This window comes from Dendrobates tinctorius, unplaced genomic scaffold (genome assembly GCF_039654945.1).
Source record: "Dendrobates tinctorius isolate UK_male_01 unplaced genomic scaffold, ASM3965494v1 ptg000224l, whole genome shotgun sequence".
NCBI lineage: Eukaryota > Metazoa > Chordata > Amphibia > Anura > Dendrobatidae > Dendrobates > Dendrobates tinctorius.
The window spans coordinates 8012710-8033951 of record NW_027361891.1 but is presented as its reverse complement, the minus strand read 5'-3'; the positions used below and the strand labels follow the sequence as shown (position 1 = coordinate 8033951).

Below are 21242 nucleotides of genomic sequence, written 5' to 3'. Positions count from 1 at the left end.
GAGATGGGGGTAGGAGGTAGCACCTCGTTTTCCCTGTAGCGTGGCCTCTCGGGCAGCACTTACCACAGTCCTGTGCCCCCACGTTCCTGGACGTATCCACACCAAAATCGCGCGCCAGCAGCTGTGGGGCGGGCCGCCAGCATATAAACCGCTCCAGGTGCAGTACTTCCGGCTCTGCGGCCTAGCTGCGCTCCGAAGCCGGGGACTAAATTTATCCACCGCCGCCCAGGCATGGGGGGTGGGCCGCCGGAACTGACGCGCGGCCCGGAGGCGTAACTTCCGGCCGCGGCCTCAATTTATCCCCTGCCCGCGACGGGGTGGGGGGTGGGGCACGGACCTTCCATGGCACCGCAAAAACTGGCGCTTAGTGGTGCGGGCTGCTCCGCACAACGCTCTCCATCTGCAGCCACGCTCAGCCAAGAAAGGCTGGTGGCATCCACCGGCTAAGGGCTCCAGCCCCGTATCTTCGCCGCAGGAGCCCTCCCAGGCCCTCTCCTCACTGACGATCCTCTTCGGCTTCCCAGCTCAGGTATGTGAGGGGGCCTTAAAAATAGGACGGTGCAGGCACCCTAGCTCCATCTAACCCCTTCAGGGGGTGAGGAGAGGGACCGTCTGCCGCCTTGCAGCACCGCAGTCTAAGCATTGGTGGAGCAGTGGGGGCCGCACGGACTAGTCTTGTGCCTCTGTACAGCCCATGGTTTCAATACCTAGGGGTGGTCAGCAGGGCTGTGGAGTAGGTAAGCCACAGTTGCGACTCCGACTCCTGGATTTTATCAGGCTCCGACTCCGGCTCCGACTCCTTCATAAATGGCCAATTCATTACAACAAATTTACTGTTGTAAAATATTAAACATCGTGCTTATTCAGTTTCTCACCATCATATAAGTAATCTGACCACTTAGAGCAAAAACTACATTTATTAGAATACAATTAGAATATAGCAAATAACTTTTATAAACTTTTCTAAACTGTAAGTAAATATGCAATAAACACTTTTATGCAGTTAATAAGAAGAAATCTATAAATTTGTCCTCAGAAAAAGTATTGCCTCTGTCAGATCCTCCTTCATGGATGCCCTCAAATCTGATCTAATTATTTTGAGAGCAGAGAACAACCTCTCTACACTAACTTGTGTTGGTGGCAAAGCAGTAACCACAGTAACCAAGCAGTAGCAACATCTCTGACAAAGTCAGGATACAGAGGAATAGCTTGTTGCACTGTTATTTTTGATGAACGGTCAAATTTCTCAATTTCTTTTAGTGCACATGAAAAATTCTGCTGAAATGTACTGGCTGTGTTCCATGATGGGGATGACTCTTCTTCTATGCGGGAACGCTTTGCACAGTCCTTGTGATCCAAATATTTTTCGAAATTAAATTCTTCATCAGTTGATGATGAGGGTGAAGATGTGGCAGGACGACCAAATTCTTCTTGTTCCTCCTGACTGTTCGGCAACCCTTTCATCCTTACTGCTATTTCAAACAGAGCTTCTTTTCCTTTACTTAGCTGTTGATCATGTAGAAGAATCTGATGCATTGGGTCTACATAAACAGCTGCCAAAAGAATGTTATTTTGTAATAGTAGCTCCTCTCTCAGTTTCATTGATGTAGCAATGCCACTTGCAATTAACCCTCCTCTTTGGGACAGGCGAAACATTAGGTTCTTCCACTCCTTTAAGAAAATACCTGGAGTTAAGTCCTCTGCTTGTAATTTTTTAGTCACTGTAAATGGGTGCTCTAGCAATTTTTCCAGCTCAGTCACCTGATTCCACTGACTTTCATTTAGCGTCAGTTGAGGGTTAGCCATGTCTACAAGAAAGGTTTTCAGTTCAACCAAGCGCTGAATCATTAAGTAAGTACTGCCCCATCGTGTGGCTTGATCAATAATTGCCCCTTTTCCAGCACGTCTCTTCAAAATTGAGTCAACTTTAGGGGTTCTGGCAACAGTAGCCAATTTTCTCACCTTGCCAATCAGTGCAGCAGCATGTCCTTCTTGCAGACTGTCTCTTATAGCCAGCTGTAGCGTATGCACAACACAGCGCATGTGATGAATGAAAGAACATATTTTCAGTTTCATACATTGTAAGTAGGGGGGTTGGGGCAGCATGAGGTTAACCAAGTTTAAGATTAGATAAGGGCAGTGGAGAACAGTGACACACAAGAAGTAAGAAATGTCTATCTCCAGCAGAACTGCTTATCACTGTTGTTCATAGTTTGATAGAACATATATATTTGAGTAACATTTATAAAATTCATATGAAAGTTCAATTATGAAATATTAATACATTTTTTTTAAAGCTGGAGTCGGAGTCGGTACATTTCTACCGACTCCGACCAAAACTAACTCCGACTCCACGACTCCGACTCCACAGCCCTGGTGGTCAGGGCTAAGTCCGGCATCGTGTCCCACGTCGCGGGAGAGGATACGTGGAGGGACACTCGCACGTGCTCGCCCGTTGTTGGTTTGGGGTAATCGGACCCTTTCAATAGGATCCGTTGCCCCTGTCTAATCTTCATGGAAAAAAGTCTGGAGCAAAAAAAACAGACGTGTGCCTCCATGGACACTAAGCAAAAAACGGATTTCCGCCTGCAATAGGGGCGAGGGTGTATAAGGCGGAGGAGGAGCTAACCTCTTTTTTTCCACTTAGTGTCAGCCTCCAAGCGGCAGAAGCATACACCCACAGTATCTGTGTCCCCCAATGAGGCGAAGGAGAAAACCCAAAAGTCGTTATCTCAGTAAATTAGAATAATTAACAAAAAACACCTGCAAAGGCTTCCTAAGCATTTAAAAAGGTCACAGTCTGTTTCAGTAGGCTCCACAATCACAGGGAAGACTGCTGACTTGACAGATGGTCAGGAAGCAGTCAAAGACACACTCCACAAGGAGGGTATCCCACAAAAGGTCATTGCTAAAGAAGCTGGCTGTACACAGAGTGCTGTATCCAAGCATATTAATGGAAAGTTGAGTGGAAGGAAAAAGTGTGGTATAAAAAGGTACACAAGCAACCAGGATAACAGCAGCCTTGAAAGGATTGTTAAGAAAAGGTCATTCAAAAATTTGGGACGGGGATTCCCAAGGCGTGGACTGCTGCTGGAGTCATTGCTTCAAGAGCCACCACACACACACGTATCTAGGACTTGGGCTGTAAGTGTCACATTCCTTGTGTTAAGCAATTCATGACCAATAGAGAAAGCCAGACGCGTCTTACCTGGGCCAAGGAGAAAAAGAACTGGACTGTTGCTCAGTGGTCCAAGGTGTTATTTTCAGATGAAAGTAAATTTTGCATTTCATTTGGAAATAAAGGTCCCAGAGTCTGAAGGAAGAGTGGAGAGGCACACAATCCAAGCTGCTTGAGGTCTAGTGTAAAGTATCCACAATCAGTGATGGTTTGGGGAGCCATGTCATCTGCTGGTGTAGGTCCAGTGTGTTTTATCAAGACCAAAGTCAGTGCAGCCATCTACCAGGAAATTTTAGAGCACTTCATGTTTCCCTCTGCAGACCAGTTTTTTGGAGATGGAAATTTCTTTCTCCAGCAGGACTTAGCACCTGTCCACACTGCCTAAAGTACCAATACCTGGCTTAAAAACAACAGTATCACTGTGCTTGATTGGCCAGCAAACTCGCCTGACCTTAGCCTCATAGAGAATCTATGGGGTATTGTCAGGAAGAAGATGAGAGACACCAGACCCAACAATGCAGATGAGCTGAAGGCTGCCATCAAAGCAACCTGGGCTTCCACAACACCTCAGCAGTGCCACAGGCTGATTGCCTCCATGCCACGCCACATTGATGCAGTAATTGATGCAAAAGGCGCACCGACCAAGTATTGAGGGCATTTACTGAATATATTCAGTACTGTGGCACTGCTGAGGTGTTATGGAAATACCTGGGTTCAAATCCCACCAAGGACAACATGTGCTAGGAGTTTGCATGTTCTTCCCGTGTTTGCATGGGTTTCCTCTGGGTTCTCCGGTTTCCTCCCACATTCCAAAGACATACTGATGTATGTGCTGTGGAATTAATGGAGCTATATAAATGAGTAAAATAAATAAACGTTTATTTCTGTTACTGTTGATGATTATGGCTTACAGCCAATGAAAACCCAAAAGTCATTATCTCAGTAATTAGAATGCTTTATAACACCAGCTTGAGTATGCCATCATATCGGATTTTAAAATCTTTTTTTTCAAGCTGGTGTTATAAAGTATTCTAATTTACTGATATGAAAGCTGAGAAGCTGGAGGAAACCCATGCAAACACGGGGAGAACATACAAACTCCTTGCAGATGTTGTCCTTGGTGGGATTTGAACCCAGGACCAAAGTGCTGCAAGGCTGCAGTGCTAACCACTGAGCCACCATGCCGTCACTTGAAATAGATCACTCTGTTTGTAATGACTCTACGAGTTTCACTTTTTGTATTGAAGAACTGAAATAAATTAACTTTTTGATGATATTCTAATTTTGTGAGAAGCACCTATAAATATCAATATCAACTCACTGTTTTGTCGGAGAAGAGATCCAGGAGTCCTAGAAGAAATGGAGGTTCTTGCTGGATTAGATCCACTCCAGTTGTCATTAGCTGTGTCTAGCAATCAAGGAAAAATATTCAATAGTGGTGAAACTCACAAAATGCATCCTCACCCACAATTACTTTGAATTTTACAACACGATCTATCTACAGAAGACTGGCACAGCTATGGAAAGTAAAATAGCTCCACAGTATGCAAATCTTTAATGACCAAGCTTGAAAGCGACTTTTTGTCCTCATGTCCCGTCAGGCCTCTGGTCTACTACCGCTACATTGATGATATTTTAATCATCTGGACTGAGTCTGAGCAAGAGCTAAAGACATTACACGAACAGTTTAATCAATTTCATTCCACCATCAACTTAACACTGAACTACTCCAGCACTGAAATTAACTTTTTAGACACGATCATTAAGCTAAAGAACAATGAAATAGAGACATCCCTGTATCAGAAGCCAATCGACCGTCCAACATACCTTAAATGGGACAGTTTCCATCCAAAACACATAAAAAACTCTATTGTCTACAGCCAAGCCATCATATACAATCGTATATGTTCCAACCCCATGGAAAGATATAAACACCTTGGTCGCCTCAGAAAGACCTTTTTGAATCAGGGCTACCATCCAAGAACAATTGAAAACCAAATTACAAAAGCCACCAGAATATCAAGGAATCAACTGCTAAATTACAAAGCTAAAGATGAAAATAACCGGGTGCCCCTAGTGGTCACCTACAATCCAAATCTGGAGGTGCTAAGGGGAGCTGCACAGAAATTACAACCTTTACTACAAAAAGATGTTCGATTACAATCCATATTTCCAGATCCCCCACTACTGTGTTTTAGGCGGCCCTCTAGTTTAAGAAGCATCATTGTCAGAATCTCCCTTTCCTTCCCAACAGCTGCAGGAACCTTTCCTTGCAACCAAGAAAAACGTAAAACCTGTCCATTTATAATGATCACAGGCAAGATAAAGATTCCCAACTCACATCAGGACTACAAGATCTGGTACTTTCAGGAAAACAAGATCAGGTACTTTCAGCTGCATAACATCAAATGTGGTGTACCTAATCAACTGTACTAAATGTCCAACTGGGGGTCTGCATGTGGGGGGAGACCAGGCAAAAACTGAGAACAAGGATGAATTCTCACCGCCACACAATAAGAGAAAAAAGAAAGGATCTACCTGTGGCCAAACATTTTTGTATCCCCGGTCATAGCATGTTGGACATCAAATTACTTGTATTAAAAGGTAACTTCAAGTCTCAGAGAGACAGGAGGGTCTGGGAGTATAAACTCATGACAACCTTTGACACACTCTGTGTAGGAATGAATGTGTCACATGGATTTTTGTCTTTTTACATCAATTAAGGAATTTGCTCTTCAAACCTTCTGGGGGTCATCACACAACACAGAACCAGACACCAATCAGAGGACAATATAACTTTCACACTCCTTATCTATGAACTGTTCCAATATTTATGTTAATCTCTCTCCCATGACAATTCTGCTTCATGTCACTTGTCTTATCCATTGCGTTATTTCTGTGCTGTTTTGTGTATAAATATGTGATTCTTCAGATGTTGTATTAGTCTAGCCTGATGACGAGACCTGAGTAGTCTCGAAAGCTTGCAATGTGTTACCATCTTTTCAGTTAGCCATTAAAAGGTATCAACCACTGAGGACTCTCAATTCTAAATATTTCTCAATTGACACTTAGTACTTGGGAAAAGTGGTTTCTCTCCTAAGGATTGGCGGTTTAGAAATGTATGTTTATGGCCATCTGTGTTCAATTGCACTATTGTGAGCCCATTAACAGTCCCTTAATGATTAAATGAAAAATGACTCAAAACAGCAGTGTTACCTTCAGAGCTGTTCTCACTTCTGCATTGGTGGGTGAGCAGTGCCAATAGCATCAAGTTTATATAATACCGTTCAGTATGCATGTTCAGTTAGCAGGTATTGTGCATGGGAAGAAAACATGTGAATGACACCTACCGATTGCACATGCATCCTGGCAGATATCTGTAAATGTGACGTTCAGTGCTGCTCATATCTTGATGCAAAAGAGAGGTCGAGTTCACACCATGTTTTACCCACACGTCAGTGTCTTCGTTGGGTTTTCTGTTTGAAACCCTGAAAAATGGGATTCAGGTGTATCAGCCGACATGGCCATTGACTTTAATGAAACAGATGTAGTCACTGCCAAAAATCAGATCAGAGACAGCACAAAGTGACTGCATGTTTAATTAAAGCCTGTAACCCCATTGGCGGATATGCATGAATCACATATTTCAGACTAAAGCCCAAAGCCACTGACATGTTGCCTAATCACGATTTGAACCCAACCTCAGAGGCCTTGGAGTAACTATTTTAACTATTAATTACCACATTAAAAAGCATGTTGGTGCAGTTTTTGACTGTGTGCTCTCTGCCCATTTCCCTAAAGGCCCCGTTACATTTAGCGATGCACCAGCGATCCCAACAACGATATGACCCGGTCAGGATCGCTGGTACAACGCTAAATGGTCACTAGTGAGCTGCCAAACAGGCAGATCTCACTAGCGATGCAGCAGCGGTCGGTGGTTGTGCTCACCTGTCAGACGCGGTGAGGGTGACGTCTTCTGCCTGCGTCCATAGCTCACTCGTCGGCGCCAGCAGGAAGCCGACGACGAGAAGTGGACCAGGCCGATCTCGCGCGATCAGCGATAGCCAGCGGGGGAGCCGATCGGAGGTATCACATGTAACGATATCGCTAGTGATATCGCTGCTGCGTCACAAAAACGGTGACGCTTTAGCGATATCGCTATGTGTAAAGGGCCCTTTAGGGTCAACAACAACAATGTAGGTTCAGCAGCCTGCAGGCATTGTGCTAAGGAAGAACTGAGAATAAGAGTTGTGGAGTCAGCAATAAACTTTTGACTTTGGCTCCAACAGTCACAAACATACCACAGTATAATGAATGGCATCATCAGGCTTTATAAAAATCAAAATTGGTATGAGAGAAAATGCTGCACGAGCCATACATGTTGTTAATTGACTATCATCTCAGTTGGTTGTTTAAACCCTCTTCTAGACTTTAGATAAAATGTTAAAACTAGAAACCTCTATGATACAATAATTATAATACATAATATGCAATATGAAGCACCAACACGATTATCAAAACAAGGATGACACGTGTCCTCCATATCAACAGTGCTGCAGCTGCTTTCAATCTCTACGGGACTGAAAGCACAGAAGCACTCGGCTATCTTTGTCAGTCCCATAAGCTTAGACTAGAGCAGAAATGCAACTACCACTCCATTCTAAAGGGGCGCACAGGACCCCCAACCTACACACGTGGTCAATTGTTGGTACCCCTCGTTTAATGACAGAAAAACCCACTATGGTCACAGAAATAACTTGAATCTGACAAAAGTAATAATAAATAAAAAAAATCTATGAAAATGAAAGTCAGACATTGCTTTTCAACCATGCTTCCACAGAATTTAAAAAGAAATAAAATAAAACCCATGAAATAGGCCTGGACAGAAATGATGGTACCCTTAACTTAATATTTTGTTGCACAACCTTTTGAGGCAATCACTGCAATCAAACGAATCATGTAATTGTCAATGAGATTTCCGCACCTCTCGACAGGTATTTTGGCCCACTCAAGAGCAAACCACCAGTTGCCTCGTGTTTGAGGCTGTGTACCTGCGCAAGCTTTTTTTGCGTTTAAGCGTTTTTACCGGCAAAAAACGCTTACAAGAAGCATCCCTTTCGTTTTAATGAACTCCGCACTTTTTGTGGATATTGATGCGCTTTTTTCAGCGAAAAAAACGCATCGCAGTAAAAAACGCAGTATGCTCATTAATTTCGTGGAAAAATCCGCATTTCTAACTATATTCTATGAGCAGAAGGATGCTCCTGTAAAAAACGCAAAAAAAAAAAACGTGCAAAAAACTGCGCATTGTTCCTGGGAAGGAGTCCATTTTTTTTCTGCATACGTGGGTACATAGCCTAAAGGTTTCCTTTTCCAGATGGCATGTTTCAGTTCTTTCCAAAGATGCTCAATAGGATTTAGGTCAGGGATCATAGAAGGCCAATTTTAATCATTTTAAGGGTAATATAATAATAAATTTTATTTCTATAGCACCGACATATTCCGCAGCACTTTACATTTCAGAGGGGATTTGTACAGACAATAGACATTACAGCATAACAATAATCACATAGATTATAACAAATACCAAGATGAATGAGGGTCCTGCTTGCAAGCTTACAGTCTATGAGGAAAGAGGTAGACACGAAAGGTGGGTGGTAACAATTGCCCTGATTGTTTGGACCAGCCATAATGTTAAGTGTGTAACAGTACAGACACAGAGGGCTAATGGATGCATAAAGCATGTGGGAACCTGGTAATGGTAAAACTTTTGACTGTGCCACCCAGGGATAGATTTGGTTAAGGTGTTGAGGCGGTAGGCCAGTGTGAATAAATGCGTTTTCAGGGCACGCTTAAAATTGTGCGGATTGGGGACTAATCGTATTGACCTGGGAAGTGCATTCCAAAGAATTGGCGCAGCACGTGTAAAGTCTTGGAGATGGGAGTGGGAGGTTCTGATTATTGAGGATGCTAACCTCAAGTCATCAGCAGAACGGAGGGCGCGGGTAGGGTGGTATACTGAAACAAGGGAGGAGATGTAGGGTGGTGCTGAGCCATGGAGGGCTTTGTGGCTGAGGGTAATAAGTTTATACTGAATTCTGGAGTGGATGGGTAGCCAGTGTAATGACTGGCACAAGGTAGAGGCATCGGTGTAACGATTGGTGAGGAATATGATCCTCGCTGCAGCATTCAAGACAGATTGGAGAGGGGAGAGTTTGGTATTATTATTTATTTATATAGCACCATTGGTTCCATGGTGCTGTACATGAGAAGGGAGAAGGGGATACATACAGATTACAGATATCACTTACAGCAAACAAATTAACAATCACAGACTGATATAGAGGGGAGAGAGGACCCTGCCCTTTCGGGCTTACATGCTACAGGATGGTGGGGAAGGAGACAGTAGGTTGAGGGGTTACAGCAGTTCCAGTAATAGTGAGGCGGTAGCTCCAGTAGTGGTGAGGAGGCAGCGGGGATCACTTCAGGCTGTAGGCTTTCCTGAAGAGGTGGGTTTTCAGGTTCCGTCTGAAGGATCAGAGTGTGGTTGATAGCCGGACGTGTTGGGGCAGGGAATTCCAGAGGATGGAGGCTATTCGGGAGAAGTCTTGGAGGCGGTTGGGTGAGGAGCGAATAAGTGTGGAGGAGAGAAGGAGGTCTTGGGAGGACCGGAGATTCCTTGGGGGAAGGTATCTGGAGATTAGTTCAGAGATGTATGGAGGAGACAGGTTGTAGATGGCCTTTTAGGTCAGTATTAGTAATTTGAAATGGATATGCTGAGGCAATGGGAGCCAGTGAAGAGATTTGCAGAAGGGAGAAGTGGAGGAGTAGCGAGGAGAGAGATGAATTAGTCAGGTGGAAGAGTTGAGAATGGACTGGAGAGGTGCAAGGGTGTTAGCACGGAGGCCACAGAAAAGGATGTTGCAACAGTCGGGGCGGGAGATAAGGGCATGCACAAGCATTTTAGTAGATTGAGAAAGGAACGGATTCTGGAAATATTTTTGAGCTGGAGGCGACAGTAGGTGGAGAGAGCTTGGATGTGCGGTTTGAAGGACAGGGCAGTCAACGGTTACTCCGAGGCAGCGGACCTCCGGTACGGGGGAAAGCGTGATGTTGTCAATTGTTATAGAAAGGTCGGGTAAAGAAGATCTGTGAGATGGGGGAAAGATGATCAGTTCAGATTTGTTCACATTGAGTTTGAGGAAGCGAGAGAAGGAGGATATGGCTGATAGACACTCTGGGATTCTGGAGAGCAGAGAGGTGATGTCTGGGCCGGAGAGGTAGATCTGAGTATCATCGGCATAAAGGTGGTACTGGAATCTGTGGGACTTTACGAGTTGCCCCAGACCAAGTGTCTAGATTGAGAAGAGTAGGGGTCCTAGAACAGAGCCGTGGAGGCCTCCAACAGAGAGAGGGTGGGATGAGGAGTTAGTGTGGGAGTGGGGGACGCTGAATGTGCGGTTGGAAAGATATGAGGAGATCCAGGATAGGGCGATCCAGGATAGGGCGAGATCTTTGATGCCAAAGGAGAGGATCTGTAGTAGGAGGCAGTGGTCAGTGTGTCGAAAGCAGAGGACAGGTCTAGAAGCAGGAGTATAGAGTATTGTCCGTTAGCTCTGGCTGTATGTAGGTCGTTGGTAATTTTGGTCAGGGCTGTCTCAGTGGAATGATGGGGGCGGAAGCCAGATTGTAGATTGTCAAAGAGCAAGTTAGATGAGAGGTGGGAGGAAAGTTCAGTGTGGACTTGCTGCTCCAGGAGTTTAGAAGCGAATGGGAGCAGCGATATTGGGCGATAGCTGGACGTGGCTGTTGGATCGAGGGTTGGCTTTTTAAGCATAGGTGTGATTGTGGCATGTTTGAAAGCAGAAGGGAAGGTACCAGAAGTTAGTGATGTTGAAGAGGTGGGTTAGGGATAGGATAAGTGTGGTGGTGAGGTTGGGGAGGAGGTGGGATGGGGTCAAGTGCACAGGTTGTTTGGTGCGATTTGGAGAAGAGGCGATTAAGCTCCTCTTCAGTGATGTTGGAGAGAGAGGTTATGGGGTTTGGGCATTGGTCTGGTATACAAAGGGGTTGAGCAATAAAGACTTGCTGTGTTTGGTCTATCTTGTTTTTCAAGTGTGCGGCAAAGTCCTCGGCAGAGATTAGGGAAGTCGGAGGTGGCAGTGGTGGGTGGAGGAGGGAGTTAAAAGTATTGAACAACTGTTTGGGGTTGTGGGATAAGGAAGATACAAGGGATGTAAAGAAGGCCTGTTTAGCAGAGGTGAGAGCTGATTTGAATGCAAGTGTTGATAGTTTGAGTGCAGTGAAGTCGTCTTGCAAATGTAGTTTCTTCCAGCGCCGTTCTGCAATTCTGAATGCTTGCCGAAGCTTTTTAGTGGTGTTATTGTGCCAGGGTTGTCTATTGGTTCGTTGCACTCTGTTATGCATGACAGAGGCGACTGATTCGATGGCTGATGCAAGAGTGGTATTGTAGAAACTAGTGGCAGTGTCAGTGTCGTGGAGTGAAGCTATGGGACAGTGTGGAGGAAACATGACCCGTTCCTCCCACGTCACCAATGTGACGTAACTATACAGGCACAGCTCTCCGGCGCCCCCTTTGTCTCAGGTAAGGGAACTGCACCTAGAGCAAATGGGCGCCGGGGAGGATGTCCTGTTACCCGCTGGGTATTCTAAGATTCGTAATCAGAGTAAAAGCATCAGCCCAAGATTAATTTTATGGTTTAATTGCCTTAAGGGCGCACTAGATAATTACAGAAATATACAGTAAGCTATACAATGGAATTACAGTGGATTTGCAGTCAGAGTAAAATATAACAATAAGGGTACAAGACTTAGAGATATTAAGCTGGAGGTCAATTTACTAAATTGTAGGTTGCATGTGGGTGCCGGGAGCTCTGCAGTCCACAGGTACAAGAATCTTAATTGCCGGACAGACCCCAAAGCGCGGGCGCTGCTCCCCTTGGCAGATCTATCCCCAGTTCCTTCTTAGATCATCATCGTCTGGTTCCTCTGTGAGTGTGTGAGACTAGGTCGCCCTCCCAGGGCCGTGGGGTACTCGGTACCGGGCCGGTGTCAGCGGGATGTGTCACAGCAGCGGTGACCCGGTCCGTGGCCCCGGGCGCCCAAGCAAAACGGCGCGAACGGTTGTGGTGGTGTGTAGTTAATGGAATAGTTCGTGACGCCACCTGTAGTGTTCGGCAAGGGAGGTGTTAAGCCGACGCTGCAGACAGATCCTCCGGGACATATGGTGTGGTGCAGCAATGATATTATAGCCCTCCACAGGCAGGGCTGTTGTCCCAGGGCAGGATTGGTGAAGAGACACTTAGATGGTGTAGTGTTTGACGCAGGGGATGTAGCAATGCCAGGCGGACGGACGCAGGAAGGAATGGAGGACACCAGGGAATGTAGTTCCAAAGCTTTACTCACAGTCTGTAGTGCCCGTTTCTGTGCCGTGTCCTCCGGGTCAGGGACTCAGTCAACCTCCAGGCAAGATGGAATGCTCCCTTCCAACACTCTGCCAACTTATGTGCCTTTTCTGAACGTCTCCTGAATAGCGCCTTTAAGTGTGAAGATCTCCTAGTACTGAGTTACACTGGAGTTCCTCCTGACAGATGTTCACAAGAATTCTACTTGTACGGCAGACAGCTGTAGCCTGCTTCAGGGACTCTCTACTCCTGAGTCCCGGCTCTCTATCCGTGTTGCTGTTGTGCCCCCAAGCCTTAGATGGGAGTAGTGCATTTACAGCCCACTACTCCACCGGTGTCTGCTGCAGAACCATTAGTGTCCATACAACCTCGGGGACCGGGCCCCAGCCTTGCGCTTAGAACTTCTAGGCAGGGTTCTTCCTCTAACCCACGTCCTCTGTGTTCCCTTTCACTCCTATGTTCCGTGCTTATCTTTCCCTCCTATGGAAGCTCAGGCTTCGGTTCAATGTCTTTCTCCTTCTTTCCTTTCCTGTGCCAGCTGGCTCAGATCACTGAGGCAGCTGCAGCACTCCTTCCTCCATCCCGCTTCCAGGGATCTCCTTTCCTCACTCCTGAGTGACTTCCTCCCTCAGACTGACCTGTAATCCTAAACCATCCCGCTCTTTTATGTATTCTAAACTCCACCCACCTCCCAGCACGTTTAGTGTTCCAAGCAGGGAACCACCAAAGGTGCTCTGCTCCTCTCTAAGCAAAGAGCCGCAATGTGGTTTTGCTGAACTACTCTATTGTGTGGGGTGCGAGTGCTGGAGCGTGGTCAGGAGCCTCCAACTTACCTGGATGGTGGGGCACCACACCTTAGGAGAAGGTGCAGTACTTCTGTGGCGACTGAGCCTCAGGGGCGCCACAAGACTCTCTGCCATTTGCTGCTAGTTAAGCATGCTAGGTTCCTCCCCCTGGGTCAGAGGGTGGGCTAATAACCTCCACCCTTTAGCTCCCTGCAGAACTTATTCCCAATATCTAAGAAAGGGGGTTTCAACAGCATGATCGGATCAGGACATGAGAGGTACCAGTGAATGCGGTTTGTTTTGCAAGTTGTGTGGAGAGCAAACATGGCCCCATTGGGTCGCTGTGGGGGCCAATCTATGTATCTCAGGCCCCAGAACCCTCACCGCCTCAGGAGTTGCACTGCCAGATGCGCGATTTCTTCAGGGTCACTCGGATATTTTTCATAAGTCCATAACTCGAAAGATGTGCTCATAATCCATGATCCTAGGATGGAGCCGGAGAGGCTGGGAGAGACAATGGATGTGTATTTCTGAGTCTAGCTGACAGGTATAGTATAACTGAAGCCCCCAGGCCCCTTCCTGCCCCATGCTGGCGTGGCTCCTGCTTAAGCTTTGAAGTTCTGTTTTGGGCCTTATCTCATTATCATACTAAAAGGCCTTGCTATTCAACATTGGGCACTAAATCATGCTTTCTTCAATATGCATACAGGCTCTGGGGGGGTAGGAGCAGTTAAATCCTTCATCACACCTCCCTGTAATTCTTGTGAGCTCAGACCAAAATGGACAGGCCAAGCTCAGACATGAGGCAAGCATTAGGCCCCATATCCAAGATGGCGGCTGCTCCTTTATCACACCTCCCCGCTTTAGAAGGTGCTAGGGGGTATCACATTCCTGTGTTCCCCCATGCGCCTTCCGCACCCTCTCCTTGCCGGGACAACCCATCAGCGTTACCATGGTCGCTGCCTCTTTTGTGGGGAATGGTGAAGTGATACTGCTGGAGAGTGACGCTCCAGCGTAGCAACCTCCCATTCGTCCCAGAGATCGTGTGTAACCAGCTGAGGGGGTTGTTTTCTGTTTCCACGGTGAATTGGCGTCCGTACAAGTATGGCTGCAGACGCTGCAGGGCCCACACAATTGCAAGACATTCCTTCTCCATCGTGGAATAGGCCACTTCCCTCAGCAGGAGCTTCCGGCTCAGGTACAAAACGGGGTGTTCATGGCCCGTAGTGTCGGCCTGGCTGAGCACAGCACCGAGGCCGAAGTCGCTGGCGTCGGTCTGCACTACGAACGGCCGCGTGAAGGAGTACAAGAGAGCTAGGAAGGGCGGTCTTGAGCACCTGGAAAGCTGTCTCGCAGGCGACTGTCCAGTCGACTGTGATGGGCAGCCTCTTCTTGGTGAGGTCCGTCAGGGGCTTGACCAGGGCACTATAGTCTGGAACAAACCTCCTAAAGTACCTGGCAGTCCCCAAGAAGGACATCACATGCTTCTTGGTCCAGGGGGTGGGCCAGGATGAGATGGCATCCACCTTCCCAGGCTCTGGCTTCAGCGCTCCCCCACCTACCCGGTGTCCCAGGTAGTGGACCTCACTCATACCAAGCTGGCATTTTTCCAGCTTAATGGTCAATCCTGCTCGCTGGATCCGCCTGAGCACCTGCGCCAGGTGCTCTAGGTGATCCTCCCAGGTGGGACTGAAGATGGCAATGTCATCTAGGTACGCGGTCGCATACCCTTCCAGTCCCTCGAGCAGCATGTTGACCATCCTCTGGAAAGTGGCAGGGGCATTCTTCATGCCAAATGGCATCACCGTGGACTCGTACAGTCCGAATGGGGTGATAAAGGCAGAGCGTTCCCGTGCCCCAAGGGAATCTGCCAATACCCCCTGCTCAGATACATGATGGTCAGGTACTTGGCCCCGGCCAGCTGATCGAGCAGGTCATCGATGCGCGGCATTGGGTACGTTACAGCGTTGAGCCCCCGGTAGTCCACACAGAACCGCGTAGTTCGGTCCTTTTTAGGGACGAGGACTACAGGCGAAGCCCACGCGCTGTTGGACACTTGGATCACCCCCAGCCTCAGCATCTCGTCTATCTCTTGGCGCAGGTGCTGCTGCACCTCAAGAGGGAGACCGATTAGAAGAGACTTACAATAGTCAAGACGAGAATGAATAAGAGAAACAGTAAGAGTTTTTGCGGAGTCAAAAGTAAGAAAAGGTCAAATTCTAGAAGTGTTTTTGAGGTGCAGATGACAAGAGCGAGCCAGTGATCGAATGTGGGGGACAAAGGAAAGCTCGGAGTCAAGTATGACCCCAAGACAGCGGGCATGTTGCTGGGGAGTAATAGTGGAACCACACACAGAAATGGCAATGTCGGGTATAGGTACATTAGTAGAGGGAGGTAACACAAGGAGTTCAGTCTTTGACAGGTTCAGTTTCAGATATAGTAAGAACATGTTAGACACAGCGTTTAGACAATTGCCAGTGTTTTCTAGAAAGGCTGGCGTGATGTCAGGAGAAGAAGCGTATAATTGGATGTCATCAGCATAGAGATGGTACTGGAAACCAAATCTACTGATTGATTGACCAATAGGGGCAGTGTACAAGGAGAAGAAGAGGGTAGGTTAATTTTAACATTGAGAGACAGAATATGAAAAATAAAATCCAGAAAACTTATGGAGGGAGTTGAAGCTCTGATTTGCCAAGCGACAGCCTCAAAATCTTAATGATTTAGAGATGATCTGCAAAGAGGAGTGGACCAAAATTCCTCCTGACATGTGCGCAAACCTCATCATCAACTACAAAAAACATCTGAAAAGATTTACTCAAGGGTGGATAAAAAAGTGCCACAAGATAAGAGTAGAATGTGCAGCATGAATGATGATACAATGATGATACAATAATAAAATAATAATAACAAATGGCAAAAATTTTTGTGAAAAAAATGCCTTTATTAAGATATATTGGCACAACAATTAAGTGCATTAAAATTATATATATATATATATATATATATATATATATATATATATATATATATCATATATATATATAATAAAAAAGAAAAAATAATGATAATAAAATATAAAACCACATATGCGGTATACTTATGTATATTGGAAAACCCGTTCCATAACAAGAAAGGCTTAATTAATAATACAGGTAAAAAAGTGCATAATTATAGTGACACAAAAAAATAAAATAAATATACATTAGTAGATGTGCCAAAAGTGCAGCTGTGCAAATAAATAAAAAACGCCCTAAGGCGTGTGCTATTAAACCAAAAAAATACCTGTAAGCCAATGACCGCAATGTGGATAATATAATGACGCGCCCCGACGCGCGTTTCGGAAATAAAATCTCCTTCGTCAGGGGGATAGATACATTATAGTATGGACGGACGATTATTTATAGGGGAATCAATTAAACCCAAAATACCACACCAGCGCATGCGCCGCTACTAAAACCCGGAAGTCAAGGACTAATCCAAGTCATGTGATCGAGTACTTCCGGGTATGGTCAGACGCCGTTGCCATGTAAATCAACAGCGTCATCAATAACAAATACATGTAGCTGAATACTCGTTAGAAAATAGCAATAGTAGCTCACATATGGCTAAACAACGGCTTATTTAATAGCATCCGCGGGTGGTATAATAATATAATGAGGGAGAACACAGGCAGAGAACATAACGGCGCATGCGCAGACGCAGCAACACGGAAACCGAATGGTGGCAGGCGAAAAAACGCCGCCACCATGCAAATCACCGGTGCCAGGACCGCGCACGCGCACAGTTCAATGCAAATGACTGCCTCAAATAAATGGAACGAGAGGAATAATAATAATAGTGAGAAAAATAATAATGTGTAAAAAATGACATGATAAATAGAAGAATATGTATATATAAACATGTAATAGTAACTTCATGATAAAACATGAAAATTGTAATGGTGCATAAAAAAATAATAATGTGAATATACAAGCACAATGATAAAAACAACCATCCAAAAATGAAAAAAGAAAAATGAATAATGAAAATAAAATAATATGACAATTCTTCATTGCTTCCTCTGTCCAAAGATAAGATAGATGAAATGATCCTCATAAAGTCACATCCATGATAACTGAAAATATAAAAAAATATATAAAAGTTAAAATGCACAAGAATTATAAAAATGGAATGAACGAAAGACTCTCATTGAGACCAAATGGAGACACAGTACCTAGTGTCCATATCCATTGTGTCTCAAGTTGCGCAAGCAATTTACTGACATTACACCCTCTATCACCCAAACACACCATGTCAATGCCAATTACTTTCAGTAATGAGGAATCACAATCATGGTGCATTTTGAAGTGTCTAGGAAGGGTTTTGAGTGAGGAAATATCTTCAACGTCGACAGCTGCCTTTATGCCTAAGACATGCTCCCGCACCCTCACCTTGAGCTGGCGGGTGGTAAGGCCAACATAGATGAGGGGGCAGGGGCATGTGGCATAATAATTATTATGACGACGTTGAAGATATTTCCTCACTCAAAACCCTTCCTAGACACTTCAAAATGCACCATGATTGTGATTCCTCATTACTGAAAGTAATTGGCATTGACATGGTGTGTTTGGGCGATAGAGGGTGTAATGTCAGTAAATTGCTTGCGCAACTTGAGACACAATGGATATGGACACTAGGTACTGTGTCTCCATTTGGTCTCAATGAGAGTCTTTCGTTCATTCCATTTTTATAATTCTTGTGCATTTTAACTTTTATATATTTTTTTATATTTTCAGTTATCATGGATGTGACTTTATGAGGATCATTTCATCTATCTTATCTTTGGACAGAGGAAGCAATGAAGAATTGTCATATTATATTATTTTCATTATTCATTTTTCTTTTTTCATTTTTGGATGGTTGTTTTTATCATTGTGCTTGTATATTCACATTATTATTTTTTTATGCACCATTACAATTTTCATGTTTTATCATGAAATTACTATTACATGTTTATATATACATATTCTTCTATTTATCATGTCATTTTTTACACATTATTATTTTTCTCACTACTATTATTATTCCTCTCGTTCCATTTATTTGAGGCAGTCATTTGCATTGAACTGTGCGCGTGCGCGGTCCTGGCACCGGTGATTTGCATGGTGGCGGCGTTTTTTCGCCTGCCACCATTCGGTTTCCGTGTTGCTGCGTCTGCGCATGCGCCGTTATGTTCTCTGCCTGTGTTCTCCCTCATTATATTATTATACCACCCGCGGATGCTATTAAATAAGCCGTTGTTTAGCCATATGTGAGCTACTATTGCTATTTTCTAACGAGCATTCAGCTACATGTATTTGTTATTGATGACGCTGTTGATTTACATGGCAACGGCGTCTGACCATACCCGGAAGTACTCGATCACATGACTTGGATTAGTCCTTGACTTCCGGGTTTTAGTAGCGGCGCATGCGCTGGTGTGGTATTTTGGGTTTAATTGATTCCCCTATAAATAATCGTCCGTCCATACTATGATGTATCTATCCCCCTGACGAAGGAGATTTTATTTCCGAAACGCGCGTCGGGGCGCGTCATTATATTATCCACATTGCGGTCATTGGCTTACAGGTATTTTTTTGGTTTAATAGCACACGCCTTAGGGCGTTTTTTATTTATTTGCACAGCTGCACTTTTGGCACATCTACTAATGTATATTTATTTTATTTTTTTGTGTCACTATAATTATGCACTTTTTTACCTGTATTATTAATTAAGCCTTTCTTGTTATGGAACGGGTTTTCCAATATACATAAGTATACCGCATATGTAGTTTTATATTTTATCATTATTTTTTCTTTTTTATGATTATATATATATATAATTTTAATGCACTTAATTGTTGTGCCAATATATCTTAATAAAGGCATTTTTTTCACAAAAAATTTTGCCATTTGTTATTATTATTATTTTATTATTGTATCATCATTGTATCATCATTCATGCTGCACATTCTACTCTTATCTTGTGGCACTTTTTTATCCACCCTTGAGTAAATCTTTTCATACACACCGGATGGTCTGCCATCCTTTTCTTGGGAGATTGGTTCAATCACACTTTTTTATATAAATGTGATTATTACATTTTATATTAGTATTTTGTGTGTTTGTAATTTTTCTCCTTGTCTATTACAATAAACATCTGACTGCTGTGCTTGCCACCAAGGGTTTTGCCACCAAGTATTAAGTCTGGTTTGCCAGAGGGATCAAATACTTATTTCTCACTGCAAAATGCAAATAAGTGTATATAATTTATACAGGAAAGATGTATATCTTTGTACCGTGTTAGTCAGTAGATAGAAACATATTCAGAATTGAGAGTCCTCAGTGGTTGATACCTTTTAATGGCTAACTGAAAAGATGGTAACACATTGCAAGCTTTCGAGACTACTCAGGTCTCTTCATCAGGCTTAGACTAATACAAAATCTGAAGAGTCACATATTTATGCACAATACAGCACAGAAAAAATGCAATAGATGAGACAAGTGACGTGAAGCAGAACTATCATTATGGGAGAGGGAGAAACAAATATTGGACCAGTTCATAGATATGGAGTCTGGATGTTTTATTGTCCTGATTGGGGTCTCCTAATGTGTGGTGATGCCCCCACACGGTCTTAGGAGCAAATTCCTTAATTGATGTAAAAAGACATAAATCCATGCGACACATTCATTCCAGCATTGAGAGTGTCAAAGGTCGTCAAATTGATACTCACAGACTCTTCTCTCTCTGAGATGTGAAGTTACCTTTCAATACCAGTAACTTCATATCCATGTTGCTGTGATCATGCGTGCAGAAATGTTTTGCCACAGGTAGATCCATTCCACGGACAAGATAAAGATCCCCAATTCACATCAGGACTACAAGATCCCAGGTACTTTCAGCTGCATTACATCTAATGTGGTGTACTTAATTATTTGTACTAAATGTCCAACAGGGGGTCTGTATGTGGGGGAGACAGGGCAAAAGCTTACAACAAGGATGAATGCTCATCCTCACACAATAAGAGAAAATACACATTTTATGTTTCTCCCTCTCCCATAATGATAGGGATTTTGTATTAGTCTATGCCTGATGAAGAGACATGAGTAGTCTCGAAAGCTTGCAATGTGTTACCATCTTTTCAGTTAGCCATTAAAAGGTATCAACCACTGAGGACTCTCAATTCTGAATATTTTTCTATAATTTATACAATGTGATTTTCTGGATTTTACTTTGGATATTCTATCTCTCAAACGTAACCTACCCTTAAACTTATAGACTGTTCATGTCTCTGTCAGTGGGTAAACTTACATAATCAGCAAGGGATTTGTATTATATATATTAGTCTTCTCTCCTATACCCGTCGTGACTTTTATTGTTTAAGAATGCTGTATTTGTTTTTATTATGTATACCCCTCCTCACATGTACAGTGCCAATAATTTATATACATACACACACACACACTGGGGGAAATAAGTATTTGAGCCAGGACTACATCTACATACATATATAAGTCCTGGTACACAGAAATCATTTTTGTATGAAATCTTTTCCTACTTTCAGAAGAAAAAAAAATATATAAAAACAGTATTAAAAGGATACAGGAAAATCTTTGATGAGAGCTTTGGCGTTGAGCTGTCCTGGAGACTTCAGCCTCCCGAATAACTGGGGACATATCCCCATGTGTCCTCCTGTAAAAGAAGAATTACATAACATTTAGTTATTAATAGTCGGTGCAGAGGGGAGTTCACCGGGAGAATTTTACTGCGGTGGACTTGCCTCTGCACCGTGCTAGCAGGGATCTCACCGAGGTCACCTCAGTTCAGCCTGGC

The 21242-nt window shown here is 44.1% G+C and overlaps 1 protein-coding gene across 1 annotated transcript in view; it reads right to left on the bottom strand.

The window, feature by feature from the left end:
* Positions 1 to 21242, bottom strand: part of NUP107 (nucleoporin 107) — a 201114-nt gene that overhangs the window by 176766 nt on the left and 3106 nt on the right. The window contains exons 2-3 of the mRNA XM_073555490.1: positions 21013 to 21101; positions 4500 to 4580 (exon numbers count right to left, since the gene is read on the bottom strand). Coding sequence (XP_073411591.1) covers positions 4500 to 4580; positions 21013 to 21101 — 170 coding nt within the window. The remainder of the gene's footprint in view (positions 1 to 4499; positions 4581 to 21012; positions 21102 to 21242) is intronic.